Source organism: Phodopus roborovskii, unplaced genomic scaffold (assembly GCF_943737965.1).
Source record: "Phodopus roborovskii unplaced genomic scaffold, PHOROB, whole genome shotgun sequence".
NCBI lineage: Eukaryota > Metazoa > Chordata > Mammalia > Rodentia > Cricetidae > Phodopus > Phodopus roborovskii.
The window spans coordinates 22,729,083-22,752,930 of record NW_026126407.1 but is presented as its reverse complement, the minus strand read 5'-3'; the positions used below and the strand labels follow the sequence as shown (position 1 = coordinate 22,752,930).

General features: G+C 50.6%; 1 protein-coding gene across 1 annotated transcript in view; it reads left to right on the top strand.

Annotated features, from left to right (window-relative positions):
• The window catches only part of Galnt10 (polypeptide N-acetylgalactosaminyltransferase 10), a 137,627-nt gene that overhangs the window by 107,957 nt on the left and 5,822 nt on the right, over positions 1-23,848 (top strand). Inside the window, exons 5-10 of the mRNA XM_051180629.1 lie at positions 5,879-6,064; positions 10,076-10,259; positions 12,102-12,219; positions 18,821-18,928; positions 21,830-22,051; positions 23,030-23,146. Of these exons, the coding sequence (XP_051036586.1) occupies positions 5,879-6,064; positions 10,076-10,259; positions 12,102-12,219; positions 18,821-18,928; positions 21,830-22,051; positions 23,030-23,146 (935 nt within the window). The remainder of the gene's footprint in view (positions 1-5,878; positions 6,065-10,075; positions 10,260-12,101; positions 12,220-18,820; positions 18,929-21,829; positions 22,052-23,029; positions 23,147-23,848) is intronic.

Genomic DNA, 23,848 nt, shown 5'->3' with positions numbered 1-23,848 from the left:
TGGAGACCAGAGGTCAGCCTTGGATGTCATTTCTCAGGCACCAGCCACCTTGTGTTTTGTGACAGGGTCTCTCACTGGCCTGGAGCTCACCCATGAGGCTAAGCTGATCAGTCAGAAAGCTTCAGGGATCTTCCTGTCTCTACCCTCCCAGCTCTGGTATTCCAAGCACTGGCCACCACATCTGGCTTTCCTGACTAGATCCTGGGGATTGAACTCAGATCCTCATGCTTGCATGATATGCATTTTACAGACTGAGACATCTCCTAGCGCGCCCTTCCCCAAGGGCTGTCTTGATTCATATCAACGGAGTTCTTCAGAAACACCTTTGCTAGGCACAGCTGGCTCCCTATTTTCAGCCATGCAAGCAAGGGCTAGGTTTACAATGCCGCAGATCCTGAGTGCCACTACACTTAGACTTTTATAGGCAGGTGTGAGCCTCTGGTCGATGCCCAGAGGCTTGGGATTGGGCACCTGGAAACTGGCACCCATGAGGCAGGGTAAATCGAGCAACTGAGGGATGGAGAAGCAGTTCAATCACATGGTTAATGATGCCTGACACCTGCCTGATTCCTGGCCATCAAGTCCAGCTGGCGGGATGAAGCTTCATGTAGAACTTTGCTGATCCGCAGGTTCCCCATATGAGGTACAAGAGGGCCATCAGTAACACCTTCTGGAGTCTTGGGAATGAAAGACCCAAGTATATAGCAGCATATCACAAAGAGCTTTGGCATACAGAAAGCACATGACCATAAAGGTCAGGGTCCATGACCAGGCAGTGGTGGCACACTCCTCTAATCCCAGCACTCAGGAGACAGAGGCAGACAGATCGCTGTGAGTTCAAGGCTAGTCTACAGAGCGAGTTCCAGGATAGCCAAGACTACACAGAGAAATCCTGTCTTGAAAAACAAAGAAAAAAAGATGAGGGTCCACACCAGAAAAGTCCAGCAGAGACAGGACATCACAAGACCTAGAACGTCCACAAGTACACAAAAGCACACTGTGGCACCTCCAGGTGGCATGAGGACCAGCTAGAGAATGCTTGTTTCTTGTCTCTGTGTCTAGCCAAGGAAAGAGAACAGAACCTCTTCATTCCTGGTGCATTTCTGCTTGGAGGCAACAGACACTTAACATGTTCATTGTGTTAGCATGTTGATTGTACTAGGAAGTTTCTCCATGTTTTATGGACACTCCCCTAGTGGCATTGACCGGCAGCCAGAAGAAGCCACAGATAATTCAGCAGTGACATGCAGAAGCCTGGCTTGATGCTGGGCTCAAGGACACCTGATGAACAGAGAATCCACACAGCCTGGTTCAGAGAGCTGAGCTGAGCTGAAGGGTGCTGACTCTGGCAACTGCTCCAGTCACAGAGGTAGAAAAAGGCTTCTACGGCTGAGAATGGGCTCAGCTGGTAGGGTGTTTGCTAGTGTAGCCAATCAGCAAGCTCCAGGTTCTGTGAAAGACTTTATGTCAAAAATGAAGTGGATGTGTCATGCTAGGGGGTCCTTCTAATCTCAGCTCCCTGTAGGACCCATCCCTAGAATCCAACAGCAAGAGGCTAGCAAGATGGCTTAGCATGTAAAAGTGCCTGCCGCAGCACCTAACAAACAGTGGTCGCTGTAACCCACATGATGGAGGGAGGGAACCTTCCATCCTCCAAATTGAGAGAGAGAAAGGCGGAGGGTGGCCTCAAGTCCCCTGCACTCAGGCCTCATCAGCTGAGAAACTTGGGGTGAGACCTTTCTCCCCACAGGCTCAGTTTCCTGAGGACCAATGGCATCTGTCCAGTCCCCCCCAATGTGGGTCTTGAAGGGGGTGCAAGGGGACAATTCAGCCTCTCCTAGAGTGATATGGAGTCCAGTGTCATGTGATCACTCTGCAAGCATTCTTGGGAGGGGGTGGGAACTGTGGTGCTAAAAGTGCCCTTCTTCATGAATTCCCCTAGCCTCTCCACACGGTAGACTCCTTAAGCGCCAGGGCCTCAGGCAGGACAGGCAGGAAATAAACATGACTGTATCCCTCACTGGCTAGCATGTGTGCACAATCCTCCCACATAGTAGGGGGCAATGGAGACGGCACTCCACACATCCCAAGTGTGGACACACACAGCAAGCCTCAGGCAAAGGGACAGGTGTGGGCAGGGGAAGGAGTTTTGACATTGGAAGGAATCCTGTGTCCTGATCTGGGAGATGACCCTGCCGTGCTTACCTACTGTGTGAATCTGGTAAAGTCACTAACTTCTCGAGCCCTCCTCACTCCTTAATAAAAGGGGTAGAACTGAGTGGAGGGGTGTGTGTATAGGGACCAGGGGAGAGGTGACATCAGTCTGTAGACACAGTGTCCAACTTGTAATTGTTGAGCAAATTACATCTCTTAGTATCTTCTCCAAACAGGAACACTTAATACTCTAGAGCTGTGGGTGTCTGAGGTAATGCATGTGAAGTGGGGAGACCTGTGTGTGAGTCAGGCTCAGCAGGTGTCCCTGTAATTGTCACCATGGTGACCATCACCGTCCTCATTTGCAGTTCCTTTTAGTTCCAAATCCTGCGACCTTCTGAGCTGTCCCCCCGTGCAAGGAGAATGGTAAAATAAGGTGGCCCTGCTTTGAGTAAACACACCTTCTCATAAGGACAGGAGACCAGTAATTGCCCCTAAATAATCGCTCCAACTTTACCACAAGCTGTCGAAAGGCTCTAATTGGCCAATCAGTAACAACTGCCACCGTCTGCATTAGGGTGATTTAGTGGGATGGGGCTCTGTGCATATGAGGACCTCAGTGATTACACAGTGGTGGTGATATTTCTCCCTCCACAGGAGCACTGGTGTGTGGCGCCCCATAATCTCACTCACAAGTTAACGACCCACCGGTTGAACACAGCCCAGAAGCAGCACTGACTTGTGGGTTTCCTCTTTCCTTGAGAGACTGTTTCTGCAGAAACAACTACCCATCAGAGCTTGGCCATGCCTCCCTCTCTGTGTTCACACCTCATTGCCTGAGTGCAAACTGGACCAGGAGTGCATACTGGGGAAATCTCTCCCCAGTATATTTTTCAATTGCTCCACCTTTATGATACTAAGCAACGTGACCTGCTGCACCCTTCATCCGGAAGAGGTTTCTGGAGTCTTAAGTCTCTATGACCCACAGTCCACCCCCACCCCCAGAGCAGTTGTTAACGGTACCTGGGGTGACCTTCATGGTTCCACAGGATCCCGGCAGGGGGATGTACCTCTTACCAATGCCCTCTCACTTCTCCCCGTACATCAAGTGGAGAGCCTCTGCTAGCTTCGCAGATCACCTGTTCTGACCTCCAGTTTACCTCTAGGTAGGGCAAAACTAAAACAGAAGCTAAGCCTGACTCCATTTTTATTTGTCAACATGTTTTGTTTATTCGCAGTTAATTGTAAATGGTACCAATTGCACATTTGTGGGTTAATGTAAAGATATCTTTAAAAAACAAGTATGGGGACTGTGCAGATGGCTCAGTGGATAAGAGTGCTTACTGTGCAAGATTGAGGACCTGAGTTCACATCCCCAGCACTCATGTAAAAACCCAAGCATGGCTGTGTGTGTTTGTAAACCCAACCTTGGGGGATGGAGGCAGGTGGATCCTTACACCCATATTGTTCAGTGTGTATGCATATGTGATATGAGGCACAAGTGTGCCATGTGTGAAAGTCAGAAGACAGCTTGTGGGACTCTGTTCTTTTCTTCCACCACATGGTCCCAAGAATCAAACTCAGGTTGTCAGGCATGTGGCAATCAACTTTCCCCACTGAGCCATATCTGCAGCCCTCATGCTGTCTTAATTACTACAAGAAGCAAGAGTCTCCCAACATTTTCTTTTCTAAAAGACCTCCACTATTTTAGATCCTTCATGGCCATGTAAATTTTCAGAGCAGTTTGTTGACTGTCAACTCTGAAAAGAAGGCGCTGTGATTTTAGCAGCTTTAAGTTTGTGTCACTAGGAACCATGGCTGTCTTCACGCCTGGTCCCTGAGCAAGAGATGTCTTCCCACCTGACTTGGTGTTTCAAATTTCCCAACCACGTTTTTTGTATTTTATTGTGTTTTGTTTTCCTAGACAGGGTTTCTTGGTGTAACAGCCCTGGCTGTCCTGGGACTCACTGTAGATCAGGCTGGCCTTGAACTCAAAGATCTCCCTGTCTCTGCCCCAAGTGCTGGGATCAAAGGTGTGCGCTACCACACCTGGCTAATGATTTGTATTTTTGAGACTTATACTTGCTCTTGTTTTATAGACATGTGAATGGTATTTTTTATCATTTTAAATTATACACCAACATCCCATGGATTTTTAAATACTGATCTGTATCCTGAATCCATTTTCTCTGGGAATGTATGGATTTTCTGGGTGGAGGCTAGTGCCATCTTCAGCTACAAACAACACTGTTATCTTTTTAGTCAGGTCTTTGTGCTTTTAGGTTTTTTGTTTTGTTTTTTTTTTTTAACCAGTTGCACCATCTGGAAAGTCTGTTCTAAGGAATGAGGGCAGTGAACACACACAGCTTTCCTAACTCAAGGGCATTAGCTATCGCTGACTGTGGTATGTTTGCCTAATGTATGTATATGGACCATGTACATGCAGTGCCCTTGGAGACCAGAAGAGGGCACTGGTTACCCTGATGCAGGTTTGAGCCTCTCTGTGGGTGCAGTTGGTCACTGATCAGGGTCCTCTGCGAGAGCAGCAAGTATTCTTAACCACCAAGCCATCTCCCCAAACCTTTTTTATTACATTCTTTAAAGTACCATCTTGTGTCTACAGCCATGCCTCCTTGAACTCACCCAGTTGTGCCTGACCTTGGAAGCTAGTCATGGTCAGACATGGTGAGTACTTAGATGGAAGAATGCCTAGGAACGTGAAGTGCTTTAAAAATAATTTATTTTATGTGTGCATGGGGAGAGGGGAATGGCAGCATACAAAGGACAACTTAAGGGAGTGTGTTTCCTTCCTTCGTGTGTGTCCCAAGCACTGAACTCAGGTCATCAGGCTTGGTAGCAAGTGCAATAAGTCACCTTACTGGCCTGAAAGAAAATCTCCGATACTTATGCAGGACAACTTTTACAGGCATAGGACAAAAATCCAGCCCATGGTAGACTGAACAAACAAGAGAAGCTGTCATGTATTGGGCAGTCTGTTTGCTTTGTGTTTGGGGAATGGTGAATGGAAATGTCATCAACACAGTGTCTCTCTGCGTTCGTTCTTTCATGCTGCCACCCACACCCAGGGTGGGTCCTTCCTCCATTTAACCCTCTCTGGAAACTCCCTCACAGACACACCCGAAGCTGTGTCTCCTAGGTGATGCTGAATCTAACCAGCACACCCTCTGTCTTGTTTACAGGCTGCCTGCAGCCTTGGTAGCTCCCCGCATCCCTTCTCTTCACCTTGTTTCCACCCAGGACTTAAGCTAAAGCGCCTGCCCAAGTTGCATGGCCATCCCTGAGCCAATCGCAAGGGATGGAGTGCCGTGATTGGCTAGGCCTGAGCCACATGCCCCTCCCACTTACTCCAGGGGAAGGCAGTCAGCCTACCCAACCAAGTTGGACATAAGAAGAAGGTCAGTCTCCTCGGGAAACAACAGTGTTGTTTCTGTGAGTAAATGAGGGAATAGACACCAGACAGGCATAAGGAGCTGCCTGTGTCCCCACCTTTGCTGGTGAAGCCTCGCTGTGTCCCAGCCCTGGAGCATCACTGGACCTCTGTGAGCCTCAGTTTCCCCATTTGTAGATGTTGGTCCTGCCCGTCTTGGCTCGTCTGAGACCTGCAAGGCAGTGGACTGGGAATCAGGGTCCAAACTGAGTTGGGTGAAGGAGTGAGTCTCACACAGTCACTCTGCCCCATCTCTGCCCCTTTGTCTCCTCACAGAGCACCTGAAGAAGCCACTGGAGGACTACATGGCCCTTTTCCCCAGTGTGAGGATTCTCCGGACCAAAAAACGAGAAGGCCTGATAAGGACCCGCATGCTGGGGGCTTCAGCCGCTATCGGAGACGTCATCACATTCTTAGACTCGCACTGTGAAGCCAATGTCAACTGGCTCCCCCCTTTGCTCGGTAAGGAGATGGGTAACCTGGAGTGGGTGTGTGGCCCTGCCACCCCAATGTGACACTAAGACTTCTAAGACTTCTGCTCCCCTGACAGTACTCAATGGAGCTCCAAGCTCCAGAGGGGGCCCAGAAGTCCAGTCCTGTCCCTGTGTTTCATAGATTAGGAAAATGCTACCAGATGACTTTCCTCAGATGGCCTTAAGTCTGTTGGAGAGCAAGTCAAAGCTTTTTGCTATGGAGAGGCAAATTACAGGGCCTGGGGGAGCATTTGCTTAGCATGTAGGAGTCTGGGTTTGATCCCCAGTATTGCACAGCAATACTGTGACACACACCTATGAAGAATAGTGACACACATGTGTCACTCTAGCACTTGGTAGGTGGAGGCAGAGGGATCAGAAGTTCAAAGTCATCTTCAGTTACATATGAGTCTAAGGCCATACTGGAATTCATGAGACCCTGTCTTAAACAAAAGAACCAAATTGTGGTGGTGGGGAAGGATGTGTCTTCACATCAAATGAAAGTAGTTACCACTTAGCACCAATACTGTGGTCCAGGTTGCGGAAAAGATCACAAGGGTGCCCAGGACTGAACTGGTCATTTTTGTAACCAGAGAAACTGAAGTTGAGATGCTTAGGGGCTTGCTTGTCCCCTTGGGCCATTGGTGTCACTATATGGCAGCTCCAGAGTCTGTTCTTTCCCACAACTCCACACTGCGTCCCAGATTCCTTTCCTCTCAGATGACCTGGAGGGAGGCGTAATCCAGGAACCTTCCTCCGAAGCCCGTGGGTAGAAGGTGGGCATGAGGGACTCACAATGGAGGAAGATCACGTCAAGACTTGAGGAGCTCCACCCAGATGGAGGCAGTGAGCAGGCACTGCCAGGCAGATACCTAAGTCAAATGTCCTGTCAGGACTGAGAGACAAGGCAAAGCAGGACCAGGGCAAGCTGTGAGGCTACCATCCTCAAGAGAAAAGTGAACTCCTCAAAAGCAGAGGGTAAGCTGTCCAGCTCAGAGGACAAACAAATGAGCATCACAGTTCCCCACAAGACCCATGATGCCCCAGCCACACACTCCAACCCACACATGCCAACTATGGTGGCCAGAGGGGCCAGCTACCAAGTGCTACCTGGTCCAGCAACCTCAGCAGCAAATGCCACCGTGCAGGTGAGGACGGGAAGGGCAGCCCACACAACCACAGGACAACCCAGCTGATTTTGTAGCCCTGAGCACATCACCGATCATGCACTCCTGACGATGGGGCCCAGGATCTCACCGGGCTGAGAGAAAGAGCAGAATTTCTGATAAACTGCCTATTTAATTAAACCAAGCAATGGCCTGCATCTGCTTTTCATTCCCGAAGAAGAGAAGGAAAAGGCCTCGGTCTCAGCAGCAGCCGGCACATTAGCAGTCCAAGCCCTGTGGATGGTCCTTTCCTGAGAGTGAAGAGGTGGACCACTGAGTTGAGCTTGTCTAAACAGCCTTAACTCTGTTTCTATGGAAATGAGTGAGGGCTATTTTCATCCTTGGCGGAAGGAAGACACATCCCCTCTCACTCTTCCCCGCCCCCACCTCCCATTCCCCCATAGAAACACTAGAACATCCATGTGGGTCCCAGCAATGGCTTTGTTTGTGAATCCATTAACACCTCCTCGCTTGACAGCCTCTGCCCTTACTAATGATCAGACATTGTGGAGCCTGAGGACTCAGCCTGGTGGGAAAGCCACTCCCAGTCATCATCTCCTCTTTCTTCATGATTGTCACCATCCTCGAGGCTTTGAGAGCCCCTCTGAATTTAGGCCAGGTCTGTACTTGGATTTGACTTACCCGGCCCAACAGGCAGGATCGGCATCCTTACCTACTCTTTGCATGTGACAAAAAAGGACAGAGGGACTCAGGCTCAGAGTAGCTCCTGTGAGTATCTTACCATATCCCTCATGGTCATGGGAAATGGGGAACACAGGCATCTCGGTCCCCAGAGACCCTTAGGGTGGGGCATTTCATCCTCCTGTGCTCAACAAAGAAGCCAAAACTCTTGAGGCATCAGCCAGCCATGTCCAAAGATGCACTATGAAGAGGTGACATTGGGGTGTGAACCTAGGTGTTCTGTTCCCAAACAAGTTCAGTGACACAGGCCACTGCTATCTAGCAAGGTCAGCTGTCAGCCATCCCTGGCACCAACCGTCTACGGAAGCAAAATCACCTCAGAGGTCTTGAATAATTAGGATAGGGACCCTTCTTCTGATCTTTCCATCAAGGCCCCTAAGCATCATGAAGACACACTTCCACCCAAGGGAGCTTGTCCACAGGCAGATGGAAGCCATGTATCAGAGATTCTGACTCATCGGATGAGAACAATGTAGGGATAAAACTCACCCCCAAGTGTATCTAGCACTGGTCATGCTACTGTCCATTTGGGGATATATCCTGCAAGTGGCATTTCTGTAACTGTGTGTGTGTGTGTGTGTGTGTGTGTGTGTGTGTCTGTGTGTGTGTTGAGGCTAGTACATGCTAGACAAATGCTCTACCACTAAGGTACATCTCCAGCCTCTGCAGCTATTTAAACCACGAGTTGGAAATGCAGTGGCCATCTCAATCTAGTATGTACCTTCAAACTTAGTGGGACTAAATATTGCTTCCTGACATCGGTTTGCCTGTAAAAGGATCTGCTGTCTTGTGAAGTAGGGTTAATGGTCACGGTTCTCCAGGCTTGCATGCATGTATGTATGTATCCATGTACACATGCACACACGTACATACACTCAATTTCACCACTCACCTTCCCACCTGTAGGTCATGCCTTCAGATTAGAAAACAGGCACAAATACTCTTGGGAAAATGCTGTATGGCGTGATGAAATGTGGGCCCTTCCCTTCTCTAGCCCTCTAGGGCCCACATTGCAAGACTTGAACATGACCCATGAACTTTGACCCTGAGCAGCAAGCTCCCCAGCACAGCCCATCTGCCCCTCGTGGCAGATCATGGACCCCACAGTGGTTCCCTTGAAGCAGACAGACATAGCGTAGATCGGACCAGCACTGGAATCCTCTTGGTAGGTCAGGCAGAGGGAACCAATCAGCTCCTCCCAGGCCTGAAAGGGGCTATGACATGGACTGGGTCAAGGCTCCATCTGCTGTCTTGAATCTCTCAGCCTGTAGCATTCGGTGGGGTGGCACATTCTGCCTGCATACCTTCTGGCTTGGGCACACAGAACTTCCAAGGGCTGTCTGCTCCCTCTTACATAGCATGGGCTGCTTAAAATCTCAAATCTGAATGCTCCTACTCCTGACCACAGCCATCGGTGCCCATGAGCAGTTGGGGACAGACAGATACTAGGAAACCTGGCTACTTTGGGCCATGAGTCATGATCAGGATTTTGCAGTAAGAGTGTGTGGCAAGGCCAGAATAGGGGTCCGAATAGAAGAAAATTAGTGTATACCAACAGCAAAGCCATACATTCATAGCCCTGTAATTGGACATTTTCTTTTTGGTTTTTCAAGACAGGGTTTCTCTGTGACTTTGGAAGCTGTCCTGGAACTAGCTCTTCTAGATAAGGCTGGCCTTGAACTCACAGAGATCTGCCTGCCTCTGCCTCCGGAGCACTGGGATTAAAGGCTTGCGCCACCTCCGCCCAGCCGGACATTTTCAAATACTGTGTTATCCAAGCCTTTTAACAACCTCCAAGGCAGACCCTCCCACCCCGCCTCAGAGAGGAGACGCTAGGACTTGGAGATGTTGTGTGAGGAAGTCCCTTTCTGTGGTGCTGGGTCTGGAAGGAAGCCACATTCCTTACAAAATCTTGCAGCCTCTAGGCACATGCCTGTGATCCTGGCACTTGAGAGAAGTTAAGGACTTCAAGGCTAGCCTTGGCTACATAGTAAATTGAAGTAGAGTCAAGAGAATCATCCCCAAGGAGCTGTTGAGGGTAGTCATCTGGGGAACGTTCAGAGTAAGTGTCCCATAGAGCAGGAAGCTGCCCTCTGCTGCTTCCCCTAATACGCATCTCTCCACCACCTCAGACCGCATTGCTCGGAACCGAAAGACCATCGTGTGTCCAATGATTGACGTCATCGACCATGATGACTTCCGGTATGAGACACAGGCTGGGGACGCCATGCGAGGTGCCTTCGACTGGGAGATGTATTACAAGCGAATCCCCATCCCTCCAGAGCTGCAGAAGGCTGACCCCAGTGACCCATTTGAGTAAGTACAACTGATCTAGGCTCATACTGGCAGTGACCCAGGGCCCCTCCCAACACACCGAGACTCTTCCCCTGTCCTCGTGTCCAGTGCGGAGAGTCCACAGGCCTGAGCCCACTAAGAACCAAGCACCAGTCACCTAACCACTAAGATTTTCCAATTCCCTCACATCTCTTTCTTCACCCCAGATCTCAGATATCCCAAACACACACCAACCACCTCTCTTTGCCAAGGGTCATGTTTCAAGTGCAGCCGCTACCCTAAGCCACCTAGGGTTGCTATCACCTTGGGTGACATAAGAGGGCCAGAGAAGCTGGGTGAGTGTTGTGTTTTTTTCTTAAACAGGGTCTCATGTAGCCCACTGACACTTGCCTACTGTATCGCCACAGCTCATTCGTGAGGGAAGCAGGGTGGAAGGTCAGAGATTTGAACCTGCAGCTTAGAGGCAGGGTGAGCCAGTGGCTCTGAAGCCTCCCACAAATTACCCGGGACTGCTGCCATTCCACAGCAGCAAAGTCAGGATAGCAACAGTTGGCTCCACCCCCTTTGAAAGCTGAGGTGAGAAGGACACCTAAGTACTTGCAGGGTGACCTGTGGTGTGTCAAGCCTTCAGTAATGTCCCAGGGGTCCCCCTCCTGCACTCGTACCCCTCCACCTGCCACAAAGAAGGCTTAGGAGGCGCACGGTTAGGTACAGCGCTGTCACATCAGTCTCTGCCATGAGTCCTGGGGCCAAGCAGCAACAGGAAGGCTATTGTTGAGCACGTCGGCTTGAAGGCTTGGATTGTCCCATCATCAGACCTGGTCAGTGATAGGCTTTCACACCACGGACATCAGGCAGCTTCTGCTCAGCACTGCTCTGTGGGAAGCATCACGGTGTCCTCTGGCACCTGTCGTGTAACACCCTCGCTCTTTAACCCTTCTCTGTGTCATGCCTGTGCCTTGCTGGCGTGGTCCCCTCCTCCCCTGAGGTATTTCCCCTCAACAACCCTCTTCAACACCTTTTCCTTTTGGCATCCTTCCTTACTCCCTATCCCTGCCGCCCCACTCCCAGGACCTGAAGCAGACACACTCTTTGCCTTCCTTCATGCTCTTGTCTGTACTTCCCAAAGGCCTTTGCTGTTCTCCGTCTCTCACCTGGATCCCTCCTCTGAGCTGACCTGTCCACCACACCGCTGTCCGCCAAAGGACAGTGATTTGTTTCCTGGCCCCTCCAGGACCTGCTTCATGGGTGGCAACCAGTGATAAACCAATGAATGAATGAATAAATGAATGAATGAGTGAATGGAGTTCATCCTTCCTGCCAGAGTAACTGGTAGGACTGAGCTGTCATTTTGGCCAGCACAGCCGAGCATCTGCTGAGCTCAGTGAGAGAGAATCCTCAAAGGGGCCAGCTCTAAACCGAGTGCCTGTCTGGATCCTGGCCCACAGGCAGCTTCCTTTGGCCCAGCAAGGTACCAGCAAGCTGCATTATTTTTCAAACTCTGGAAGGTTCTGCGGCACATTCATGGTGAAGACAACTGAATCAGACCCTGTAACTAAAGAGAAGGCTAGAGACAGGCTTTGTAATGCAGCCGTGAGCCCTGTGGGGAGGAAATGCTGGTGCTGGTGCTGCAGATGTCACTTCACAGACACCCTCAGGGGTTAATTGCATCAATGGACTGGGGATCCCTTAGGTTAAAATGCAGTGGTTTATGAGAGGAAGTGGCAGGCAAGAAGGCCAGGTCCCCGCCCGCCCGTGAGGCCTTGGAGTCCCCAGCAGACAAGCTGGGTTTCTGGGGACGCCATGAGCAAAGAAGCAGAGCTTCTGACTGCACATCTTCATACCCTACCCCTTCTCTCACAGGTCTCCTGTGATGGCTGGAGGGCTGTTTGCTGTGGACCGGAAGTGGTTCTGGGAATTGGGCGGATATGACCCTGGCTTGGAGATCTGGGGAGGGGAGCAGTATGAGATCTCCTTCAAGGTGAGTCTCTTCTCCCATGTACAGCTGTTGGGACTTCTCTGCTCCTGGGGTAGAGGAGTCAGGAGCTGGCTAGCCACTCCCTGAGGAAAGGGGCAGTGAGGGGGTGGAAGGGCTCTTCAAACTCCCCGGTCTCAGCCATAGAACTGTGCATGGCATCTCAGCATGGCAAGGCTGTGATAGAGCCACCCACCAGCACCGGGAAGATGAAGACAGGCAAACCTAGGCCGCAAGCCTTGTAGCCTCGCAGATGCCCAGCTGACCTACATAGTCTCCTTCTCGAGTTGTCCCTCTTGTGCCCGTCACAGCAGGAGTTAGCAGAGACCACTGGGTGGAAGCTCCCATGGGGGAGCTGGGAAGACCTCCATCCAAGTTCTAGTCCTATCACTTGGTGGCTTTGACTTTGAGCAGTTTAGATCACTTCTCTGGGCTCTGCCTCCTCAGCTGAATGATAACACACACACACACACACACACACACACACACACACACACACACACGTATCCCGACATCCAACATGACCAGTCCCTGGCTGACAAGTCCCCATCTCATTAGGGACAAACAGCACCATTTCTGGGTTGAGAATCATGTTCCAGTGTAGTGGTCTGATGTCAAGTACTGTGGTGAAGGACCTCAGGGCTGGGCCTAGGTGGTCCGTGTCAGGTCCAAGTTCAGCCACTTCCAACAGTAGCTGTGTGGTCTTGGACCAGGGCATCTCCCCTCACTGAGTCTTAATTTCAGCTTCCCTAAAATGAGGTTGGTAGTTATGAGGCTGTCAGAGTTGTTGAGAATTAATGAGACCATGCTTGCTAGGGGCTGGTTAATAAGAATCCTAAAGAACATTATCTTCCTTCAAGACATTGGCATCATCTACAGAACTGGCTGCACAGTTCAGACCTGGGGAATACAAACAGCTCCCTAGAATTCTGCCGAGATATTTCTGTGCAATGGTAATGCTATGATATAGTGTCCTTATTAACCTCCAGGTCTTTGGTGCTGTGCCCTTTGAGAGGACCAGCCTCTCAAACGTTGGTTCCAAGGAGTAATGCCCAAAGTATTTGGTACCAACTAACTGGGACAGATGCCCTATAACAGCTCACCTCCAGCCCTGTGGAGTTAACAAGATGCCACACCAACCCTTCATGTGTGTCAGACTATATGACCCTCCCAGCCACCTATGACAGTGACGCCACTGTCACACATCCCCATCGTGAGGGCAAGTAGGACTCAAACTACTCAGTCTTCAATGACTGGATGAAGGCCTGACCCCAAGCTTGCCAGATTCAAAGCCCACATATTAGCCTATTGAGAAAAAAGCAACTGAGAGGAAAACTAGCCTTGAAAATCAGTTGCACTCGCTCATCATTGCTTCAGGTCTTGCCTCTTCCTGGGGTTATTCCTATTCCACCTGGTTACTCCTCGGGCTCTCAGTGAATAGAATGGGTCGGAAGTAGCAAATGAGGGACAGGAGATATGGCTCGGTAGGAAAGAAGACCTACTGCTCCTGCAGAGGATCTGAGTTCAAATTCCACACTCACAACCCTCTCTAACTCCAGCTCCAAAGGATCAGACACCCCCTTGTGGCCTCTGCGAGTACCGACTCTCCCAGGTACAAACCCAAAAGGTTTTTCAAAAGGAAAAGTAAATACCCTAGGAGTCTCTCCCCAGATGCCCTTGGCCCATTGGTAGGGGCCTCCCTGTTGGATGGGCACCCTCAGCTGCAACCATGCTCATCCACCACAGTTTAGTTAAGCCTTGGGTCCAGGTCAGAGGTCTTGACTGTAGGGTCAGTCTCCCTAACCCACATAATCTAGTTTGACACGTGCTACATTGCATGGGTGCTGGGAAGTCATGGATCTGTCCACCAAACATTGATTGATGACGTAGTCTTCCAGGTTTGTCTCCAGAAAGAAACCCATCCGAATTGTGAGGTGTTGCTAGGTAATCAACTGCAATAGATCCTGGATCCTTTTGTGTCTCCTCGCTCCTGCATCCCCAGCACCTGTAGGATTGCCTGGCATGGAAGATGCTGCATGAATATCTGGTGGCTAGGTCATGGGCCAGAGCCGCTTCCAAGTCCCCCAGCAACTTGTTCTCCAGAAACGGCTGCCGTGGAGAATGGCGGAGAGTTATTCACAAAGGGATCTCTGAACCCAAAAGGGTTTCATTTTGTTCCATGTGTTTCAAAGACCCGTCTAATGTCACTCATCAGGCAGTCACAGCAGAACAAATGGTGATTTTGGGTTTGGGTTTTTTTTTTTGTTTTGTTTTTTGTTTTTTGTTTTTTCCACTCCGTTTATTTACAAAAGAGTCTGTAATGAAGCCGTACTGGAATATCAGGAAGGAGGCTGGCTCGAATTCCATCTGATCCAATTATATCCGACACTCTCTGGGGGAAATGAGCTGATATAATGAGTGGGGAGGCCTTGGGGAGGGAGGCAGGCATTCTTCCCTCAACTCTCTCTCTCTCTCCCTTCCTCCCTCCCTCTCTCTCTTTCTCCCTCCCTCCTCGCCTGGCCAGTGACAGCCCACCTGTCCTGCCTGTGTTCCAGGCCCGAGGCAGGCTTGTCCATCTGCCGTGGTGTCTCTTTGAACACAAGGTTCTGTCTCAGCCAGGGCTTAGCCTCTCCCATGGGCCAGATTCCCCATCCTTCATGATGACAGAAAAGACACTGGCCTAAAAGTACACAAAGTGTACTTCCAGAAATCGTGATGGATCTCTCTGTACCACTGGCTCTAACAGATTAATAATCCAGCTCTGATTCCACACCAGGCCTGTTTGTCCTCTGAGAGAACCCCAGCAAACCCATTCCAGGGCTGAAGACATAGCTTGCCCAGCTACTGTGAGCTCCTGCCCCAAAACTAAGTAAATAATTAAATCTATGCCACCATTGGTGAATTGGTTGGCTATGGTGGTACACAGTTGTAATGCCAGCACTCAGAATCCCCTGTGTTGAAAGAAAGGAAGGAAAAGAAAAGAAAAAGCAAGGGACTGGAGGTGTAGCTCACTTGGTGGAGGGATTGCCCAGCATGTACATGGCACTGGGTTCAATCCCCAGCATAAATAAAGTAGCTTGGTGGCACATGCCTGTGAGCCTAAGCACTAGGAAGCAGGAGAAAATCAGGAGTTCAGGGTTAGCCTGGGCTACATGAGACTTTACTTCAAAATGGAACACAAAAGTTGCAGTCTGAAATGTTTGGGAAAGTTACTGATCCCTTCTTTTTTCCAGCCCTGTCCCCAGCAGGCTTCTGTCTCTGTCCGAGGTCATTATGTCAGAGCCCCTGCTTAGATTGACATCTTGTCCGTTCCAGAAGCTGGTTAAGTACTGGGTTCTGTAGCTCAGTACATACATCCCATCTCTTCTTTCTGTGCCTCCCCCTTCCCCTCTGGCCCTATCATTCCATGGGACTCTTACACCAGTAGCCCAGATGGAAAACAATGTAACATCTGTAAAGGCCAGGCTTGAAGGGCTGACAGTTCCCTGGTAGGAACCCTCCCCGCTCCTCCAGGTCTAGTCACTCAGTCTACTATGGCTCCCTCTCCAGGTCTGTCTCCTGTAGCTCAAGCAGCCTGTGAGAGCCTGTGGGAAGCTCCTTGAGTGTCATTAGCCTGATGGCTGTGAATCTGTCCCAGGGCCAGCTGCAGCCCTGGCCCTCCTGGAGCCAGAAGGGAGAGGGACTTGACTACAGCAGACCTCACTTTCGCCATGTAAAGCTGCATTGGTTGTGAAGGAAGGAAGGCCAGAAGCCAGTACAGTGTGACTGGCTAAGAGCAGAGCCAGGTCTGGGCCTTGGACCTTCCATGGTTGCCATGGCTCAACCCAGGACACCAACCTGAGTCTGTGACATTCTGTCCCAGAAAGGGGCAACCCCAAGTTTTGGAAACCCATATCTGCAGTTAAGAGATGTTTGTCATATGGAGGCCATGATAGTGATACTCTGGCCTCCTGTGTCTATCCCACTTCGCCCATCCCAGAAAGAAGGCAGGCTTTCCAGAGAAAGATGAGAGAAGGGCCTTCCATTTCAGCCAGTGACCGCTCTCCTAGCTAAGAACACCCGCACATGAGACCCTTTCTCAAAACAAACAGAAAGACCTGAGGCCTCAGCCGACAAGGCTGAGGATGGAAGCTGGCTGGCCTGGCCACTGGCCCAGGAGGAGTGGGGAGGACAGTGACCCCACAGAGAAATTGCCAACAGGCAGAGATGCCATGACCACTGCACAGGATGGCAGCTGACATGCATCTATGCATATGATTATGTTGCATTTAAGAGAAAAGCGATGGAGGTGTGGTGATACATTATTTGTGATCTAATAAAGCCACTGGAGATCAGAATGCAAAAAGGCCAGGCAGGGGTGGCACACACCTTTAATTCCGGGACTTAGGAGACAGAGGCAGATGGATCTCTGTGAGTTCAAGACCACCCTGGGCTACACAAGAGTGAATCAGTCTAAAAGAGTAACAGAGCTCATGCCTTTAATAGCAGCACTAGAGAGGGTATATAACGAAGAAGCAAAGGGTCTCATGTGAAATTCAGTTTCCAATCACAGGGAAGACAGGATCTTCATTTCAGCTTAGTAGAAGTAAGAGTTGCTGGCTGGCTGCTTTGCTTTTCTGATCGTCAGCTTGAACTCCAATATCTGTCTCTGAGTTTTTAATATTTGGGCTACATGAAGAGGCTGGAGAGATGGTTCAGCAGTCTTCCAGAGGACTTGGGTTCAATTCCCAGCACCCTCATGTGAGATGCATTTTGGGTAGTCCAAGTGGACTTGGCAGTCCCCTGCAGTTTAGCCTGAAGGGAACTCCCATTCTGAGTCGGCCATCAGCAGCACCTCCATCCTGGGCAGGAATCCATGGAGGGAACCCAGATCATCTATGAAGTCAGAACATCCTACACTCTGGGAACACCTTGGATACCTCAACCTTCCAGCAGAGCAAGGTCACCCTGATTCCTTCAGGCTGGTGGCCAGTGTGGCCAGGGCCACAGGACCTGGAGGCCCCAGCAGAAAGAAGGCTTTGGATTTCATTTGTTCCACTTGCATAGTGGATGGACCCCAAGCCAGTAGAGCTGGGGACAGCTTTGGCCAATGCATGTGCCACAGGAGATGGTCAAAACCAGCTTGACACCACCCCTCTTTCAGAAAGGCAGAGGGTGGCCTGGCAATGAGCAGGCATATCTGCCTGGCAAATGCATACTTCCCCATCAATCCTCAGTGAGGAGAGCCTGGCGGCTGATCGATATCCCGCTTTAAAAATAAACTTCTTGGCTTGGCCTTGACATTAATCTAGCATCCAGAGCCCATTATCTTGAGACCAGTGTCCTGTTCAATTGACTGGCCAGGGTTTCCTTTTTCTTCATCTGAGTAGAACTGCATTGCTCAGACAGCACCTCTGCTAACTGCAGCTTCAAACACCTCCCACCATGGGAAATGGCACAGAGGAAATCTTGCATCCATCTTCGCAGGAGGTAGCAAGACCCAGGACCCTTTAGGAGCCCTGAATGGATTAAGGCATGAAGCCCAGTCCCCAGTGTGCCACTAGCAAGGGTGCTGCACAGAACTTGGATCATCTGAGTCCCATGCCAGTCCCTCAATCCACAGGAGAAAACATGATCAATATCCCAGAAGCAGCTAGGACCCTCCATGCCCAAAGCCACTGTGGCATCAATTCTGGACTGTAGTATCTGCCCAGGACTGCACCTACCCCATTCCATGAGCGGAAGCAACTTCTTTGTAGAATTGAATGGTATGAAGACATCTTGTCCAGCCCTACCCTAACAATGCCCGTGCCCACCCTTCCCTCATACCCCATTGGACTCCGCCTCTGGCTTCCATGGCACAGTGTCAGCGCCTACCCCTGAGCCTTTGCATACTTGGTGTTCTCTTCACCATAGTCCTGAATCAGACCGTCCCAGCCAATGAAGACAGTGTAGCAGCCTCCTCCCTGGTCCCCTTCTTTTTCCCAGCCTGACCCCTTCTACTTTCATGTCTTGTGTGCATGTGAACCAGTGAGCTTAACTGTTATTTACAGGATCACAGACACCTTACCAGTGGCTACACCACTGAAGAAAATGTCTCTTCCCGTTAACACCCCCATTCATGCCGGAAATGTTGAGGGGCCAATCTATTTTATTTATTTGTACTAATGAATTTGGGAGGGGGTTCCGTGGCACACATTTAGAGGTCAGAGAACAACTTGGGGGAGTCCATTCTCTCCTCCCACCATGCAGATCCCAAGGCTTGACAGTAGGTACATTTTACCTGGTGAGCCATCCATTGGTCCATGGGGTCCCAATCTTGGGCATGGAGGTCTTAGGCAGGGAATCACAGCTGCTATGAATTCAAGAACACAGTGGCCTTGTAATGCCCGTGGGCTTCCATTCTAGCCTCGACAACTTACTAGCCTGTGGGCCTTACTTCCTGTGCGTCTCAGTGTCAGCAATGGGTGCTCGGCAGCTATGGCTGGCAACCCTTTCCACAGCTTGTGAGGTATTTTTCCGTACCATTCAGGACTTGAGAAAGCCATGCAGGCAGTGTGCTGGCATTTGAGGGAATGAGGACATAAAGAAAGAGGCATCACCCTCATCCTCCCTTCTCGCCCTACAGGTGTGGATGTGTGGGGGCCGTATGGAGGACATCCCCTGCTCCAGGGTGGGCCACATCTACAGGAAGTATGTGCCCTACAAGGTCCCTGCTGGAGTCAGCCTGGCCCGGGTAAGGTGGCAGCTTTCCAGGAGACTGGGGGCAGCCAGTGGTAGCATGGAGGCATCCTGGGGCCCAGGATCCAGTTGATGCCCAAGTGCAGTCCAACTGAAAAGGACTTAATAAAGCCCACGTGGCTACGTGGAGGCTGTGGGGCTGGGAAGACTGGATTGCCCCACTCCTCTGAGGCTGTGTTTGGAGCTCTGTTGAAACAGAGTAGATCCTTTCCAACTCTGCATTGCCCAGCATTGCAGAAAGATAGGAAAATGATGTGTTAAATGGAGTGAACTGGTCATTTCACAGGAGGGCTACCTGTGGTAGAGTTAATGGAGGTACAAAGCTAGACAGGAATGAGTTAAAGAAATGTGTCAAGCAGGCACAGTGGGACTCTTCATCGCTGTTGAAAAGCTTGCTGTGGGGGGGTAATAAAGAAGTGACTTTCTCCTTTACCCCGCCCAAACCGTATCGGGGATTGAAAGGCCAGAGTGCAGCCATGTGCCAACAAAGAAGTGTTAGGGGACCTTCTTGCCTGGGTTCCCAGCCTTGCTGGACAGGCATTTCCTCAGCTTCTAGCACCGCTGAGCCAGAGAGCACAGGCCTGGAAGGCTGGGTGGCAGAGCCCTCTAGCGGTGAGAATCTCTGATGACAGCCTCCAGACCGCCTGCTCTGTGGACAGCCTGCCCCTTAGTGGAGCTGGACTCCAGATAAGGCCCACCAAGAAGTGGAAATCTTCTCAGATGCCCTTGGCCTTCGCGGCAGAATGCCAAGCAGGAAAACAGAGCCACGGTCTTTTCATAAGAGGAGACTGCCACTCTTGGGGGCAACCAGGAGCATGGGGACAGCGACTGCATCCTTTTCTGAATCAGAGATGGACATTAGGGTGCTGGAGGGCTGCAGCCACACACAGAATTCCAGCCAGGTACCCTGCAGAGAGGAGGGACATTGACTGACCTCCCTTCCCCTTGGGTTCTGTTCTCCACTTTGGGGATGGAGAGATGAAATGAACTCCAACTCCTGCTTAAGTGTGACAGGCACCTGCATGTGTTCCCTCGACAGCGGCTCTGACTGTCCACAGGTGTCAGTGGCTGCATCCCTGTTAGCAGCTGGAGCTGGACAGTATGCTTCTGTGTCTCACCTGAATCCCATTCAGGCATCTGACATCATTGGCCATCTGTCCTGATGTGGGCCAGCCCCAGGGGTGCATCCCACCTCTTCTCTGTAAGCCCAGCTGTCACCTGTGTGGCTGCCTGTGCCCACCATAACTGCAGCTCACTGCCACCATTTAGTTCCAGGTCAGATACAATGTGTTTGCTCCTCCCAGCATTCCAGAATCTCGAGATGAGGGGGGATGGAGAGTTCAAAACCACCCTGGGCTTCATAATCAAGATTTGGTCTTCAAACCAAAAAAAAAAAAGTCAGCTCACTGTTTTGGCAACAACATTCATGGGCTTCTAGGGCACTTGCCTCCTGAATGGCATGTAGAGGTTCTCAGGGCCCTGAGAGAGCCAGTATGCTCTCTTAGTGGCACATCTGCCTCTAGAACAAACTAGAGGGTTACTTACTACACAAGCCTGTCACTGGGCCTGAGGCGTGAGAAAGGCAGTCCTGCAGCAGGTGGAGGGCAGGGAAGGAGAAGAGTTTCCATGTTCTAGAATGTTCCCGATGTGCAGACTCTGAGGCCCTCCACCAGGCCCAGCCTTGGCTGCACAGACACCCGGTGGTGCAGGCTCTCTTTCCAGTGGGGCCAGTGGCTGCAGGGGAGCCTGGCTGTCTCTGGAAGCTATCATAGGCAGAGCCCTGCCACAAAGCAGGGTTCCCATGCAGGGCCTCCCCAGTGTTGCCATGCCTCCCTATGCTCAGGAGAAGGTGACTTTCTGCTTGGGTCAAGAGCTAACAATGGTTTTCACAATTTTAAGCAACGGGAGGGAAAGCCAAAGAATGTAGGACACCAGGTTGTGACACTTGAAAATCCAGTAGTGATTGACATCATAAAGTTTTATTGTTGTGTGGCCACACCCCCTCATTTACATAGGGGCTGGCTGTTTTAAGGCTCTGTGCCTTGGGACCATCTGGTCTGCAGAACTCAATTATCTCCACCAGAAAACACTTAAACATTTGTCCAGCCCCGCCATGCTGTCTGCTCCTAAAGCAAACCTTTACACACAGGTGTCAATCACTGTTACACTTCAGAGGAAAATTCAGATTAACCACAAGATAGAAGTCAAACCATCTAGTTCCCTGTGTGGAGGGAAGGGGTAAGGGGTCCTAGCCATTGAAGGAAGTCTGGGTTTGAAGGAAGAGGTTTGCAAGTAGGGGCTTCCTTTGACTTAGGCTCTTGTGTTCTGAGTGGGGTTCGCTGCAGGAATAGGGGATTTTCACCTGATTGACATGCAAGATCTTAGTCTTCCTGTCTCCAAAGTCCTCTGCCCAGAGCTGCCTTCAGTCACCATTGGTTGTTTTGTAGTTGGCTGTCTTGAAGCTTTATAATAAAACTCTCAAACCTCTGAGGATTGGTAGGAATCCCACCTGCTGGTTGGATTAGACCTTCTGGGCACAAATCATTCTTATCGTGGAATTAGGCCAGAACTGTTGGTGGAAAATGACAGAAACCCAACTCAAACTGACTTTGAAGAGCTGGAGAATTGGCTTAGTGAGTAAGTGCTCAGTGCAAAGGCGTGAGGAGGACCTGACTTTGGGTCCTGGCACCCACATAAAAAGACACCTGTAACCAGGCAACTATAACCACAGCCAAGCCAGGGGAAAGAGGCAGGATAGCTGGTGACAGGCTAGCTGGGCTGTGCAAGTTGCCAGCCTAGCTCCAGGCTCAGTGAGAGAGACCCTGCCTCAAGAAATAAGGCGCAAGGGCTGGCAAGATGGCTCCAGCTGACCCTTGCAAGTCGTCTTTCATTGCAGAACCTGAAGCGAGTGGCAGAGGTGTGGATGGATGAGTACGCAGAATACATATACCAGCGCAGACCAGAGTACCGCCACCTCTCATCTGGGGATGTCGTGGCTCAGAAAAAGCTCCGAGTGTCCCTCAACTGCAAGAGTTTCAAGTGGTTCATGACCAAGATTGCCTGGGACCTGCCCAAGTTCTATCCACCTGTAGAGCCCCCAGCTGCAGCGTGGGGGGAGGTGAGTGTGGCTGGAGGGACTGGGCACAGACACCCAGAGAATGTGCCCAGGAAAAACCTCAGTGTCGCTCACCATCCTTTTTTCCCTTTCTCTCCCAGACCCTGTCAGGGTGGGGCTGATTTTCATTTTCTGGTTTTGTTTTATCGTGCTACTACTGAGTGTTCTGAGAATGTAAGCTGGGTTCAGCATTCATTTCACCTTTTGACTATGAGACATTGCTGGATTTTGGCCCTTTGGCCTTGGCAGTGTCGGGGACAGGAATACGGGAGCTTGCACATTTTAAGTCATGCTCTTCAGGTGAACCATGTTCCCAACCCATGGAACCCATTGGAAATTCGGAATAAGAATATAGAAGTCAGGTTCGGAACAACTGAGTTGTAGTGCCCTCATCTCCATCTCGTCCTCCTGCGGACTACAGAATTTCTCACCAGAACCTCGGGAGCCCATTTTTGACTAACTCAACTGTCACCCCGTTGCCTCTTGGTGATGTATGCGTCCTAAGCAAATCTACAGCCCAGAGCTCCCGCCTGACCCTCGGGCCTTCATGGCTGAGGTATGGACCAGGGCCACTTTTGTTCTTTGGAATGGGCTGGGGAGAACTCCTGCTTTCCTGTGCTAGTTCCTTGCCCTGACGGATAACTCTAGATGAGTGGCAAAGATATTGCATCCTGCTCGAATAGTTTCCAAGATACTTCCCCCACCACAAACCTTCCCCCTCAGGCCCCTGGAATGGGGGTCAAATTGGATCCTGGATCTGCTGGGTAGAGTGCTCTCAATGTAAGGCCAGAGAAGGCCCTTCCTTCTCACCTTCAGGAACAGTGTCACTGGAGGTCCTCCAGCAGCCTGGGGCAAGCTCCTCTAAGGTAGTTAGTTCAGATGTCAGCCTGTCTTGGATTCTGCCTTTGTCTCCTCACCACCCAGCCGGGCCCAGTGGATGCCTTGAGGATCCTCAGCAGTTGCTCTTCCTTTTGCCCTCAGATTCGCAATGTAGGCACAGGACTGTGCACAGACACAAAGCTCGGCACGTTGGGCTCACCACTGAGGCTCGAGACCTGTATTCGGGGCCGTGGGGAGGCTGCCTGGAACAGCATGCAGGTAAGGGCCACTCAGAGGGATTCCCAGGTCCTCACACTTAGAGAAGAGGGACAGTTGTCAACCAGAGAATGAGTCCCAGAGCTCCCAGAGCACCAGGGGAAGAAAGAATGGGATTTCTGCATATGATGGGTACTAATGTTCATCTGGACTGTCCTATTAAAGTCACTTCCACCCTCATGCCTGGAACCAACAGGCTAGTGGTGTGTGTGTGTGTGTGTGTGTGTGTGTGTGTGTGTGTGTGTGTGTGTCCACACACATGCTTCCTGAGGTTACTGTTACTATAACCAAATGCTGTGTTCTGAGTTCTCTATAAAGAATGGAAGTTTACTGAACTTTCAGATCTCATGGTTCTGCAGCTTCAAGAGCATGACACCAGCCTCTGGCCAGTTCTGTTGAGGACCTTTCTTCAGGGGAATGACTTGTAGAGGGCACTGCCTTGGAAGGCAGCATGTGCTGCCTGCCCTATGTCTGTCTTCCTCGGCATATAAAATCACTAAGTGGGGCTGGCTGGTGAGATGGCTCAGCCAGGAAAGGTGCTTGCCTTGCAAGGCTAAAAACCTGAGTTCAATCCCCAGAACTCAGCGTAGAAGGTGAGAACCAAATCCCAACGTTTCCCCTGACTATCACACTCATGCCATGACACACACACACACACACACACACAGAGTATTAAAATAATTTTTTTGAGACAGGGTCTCACTA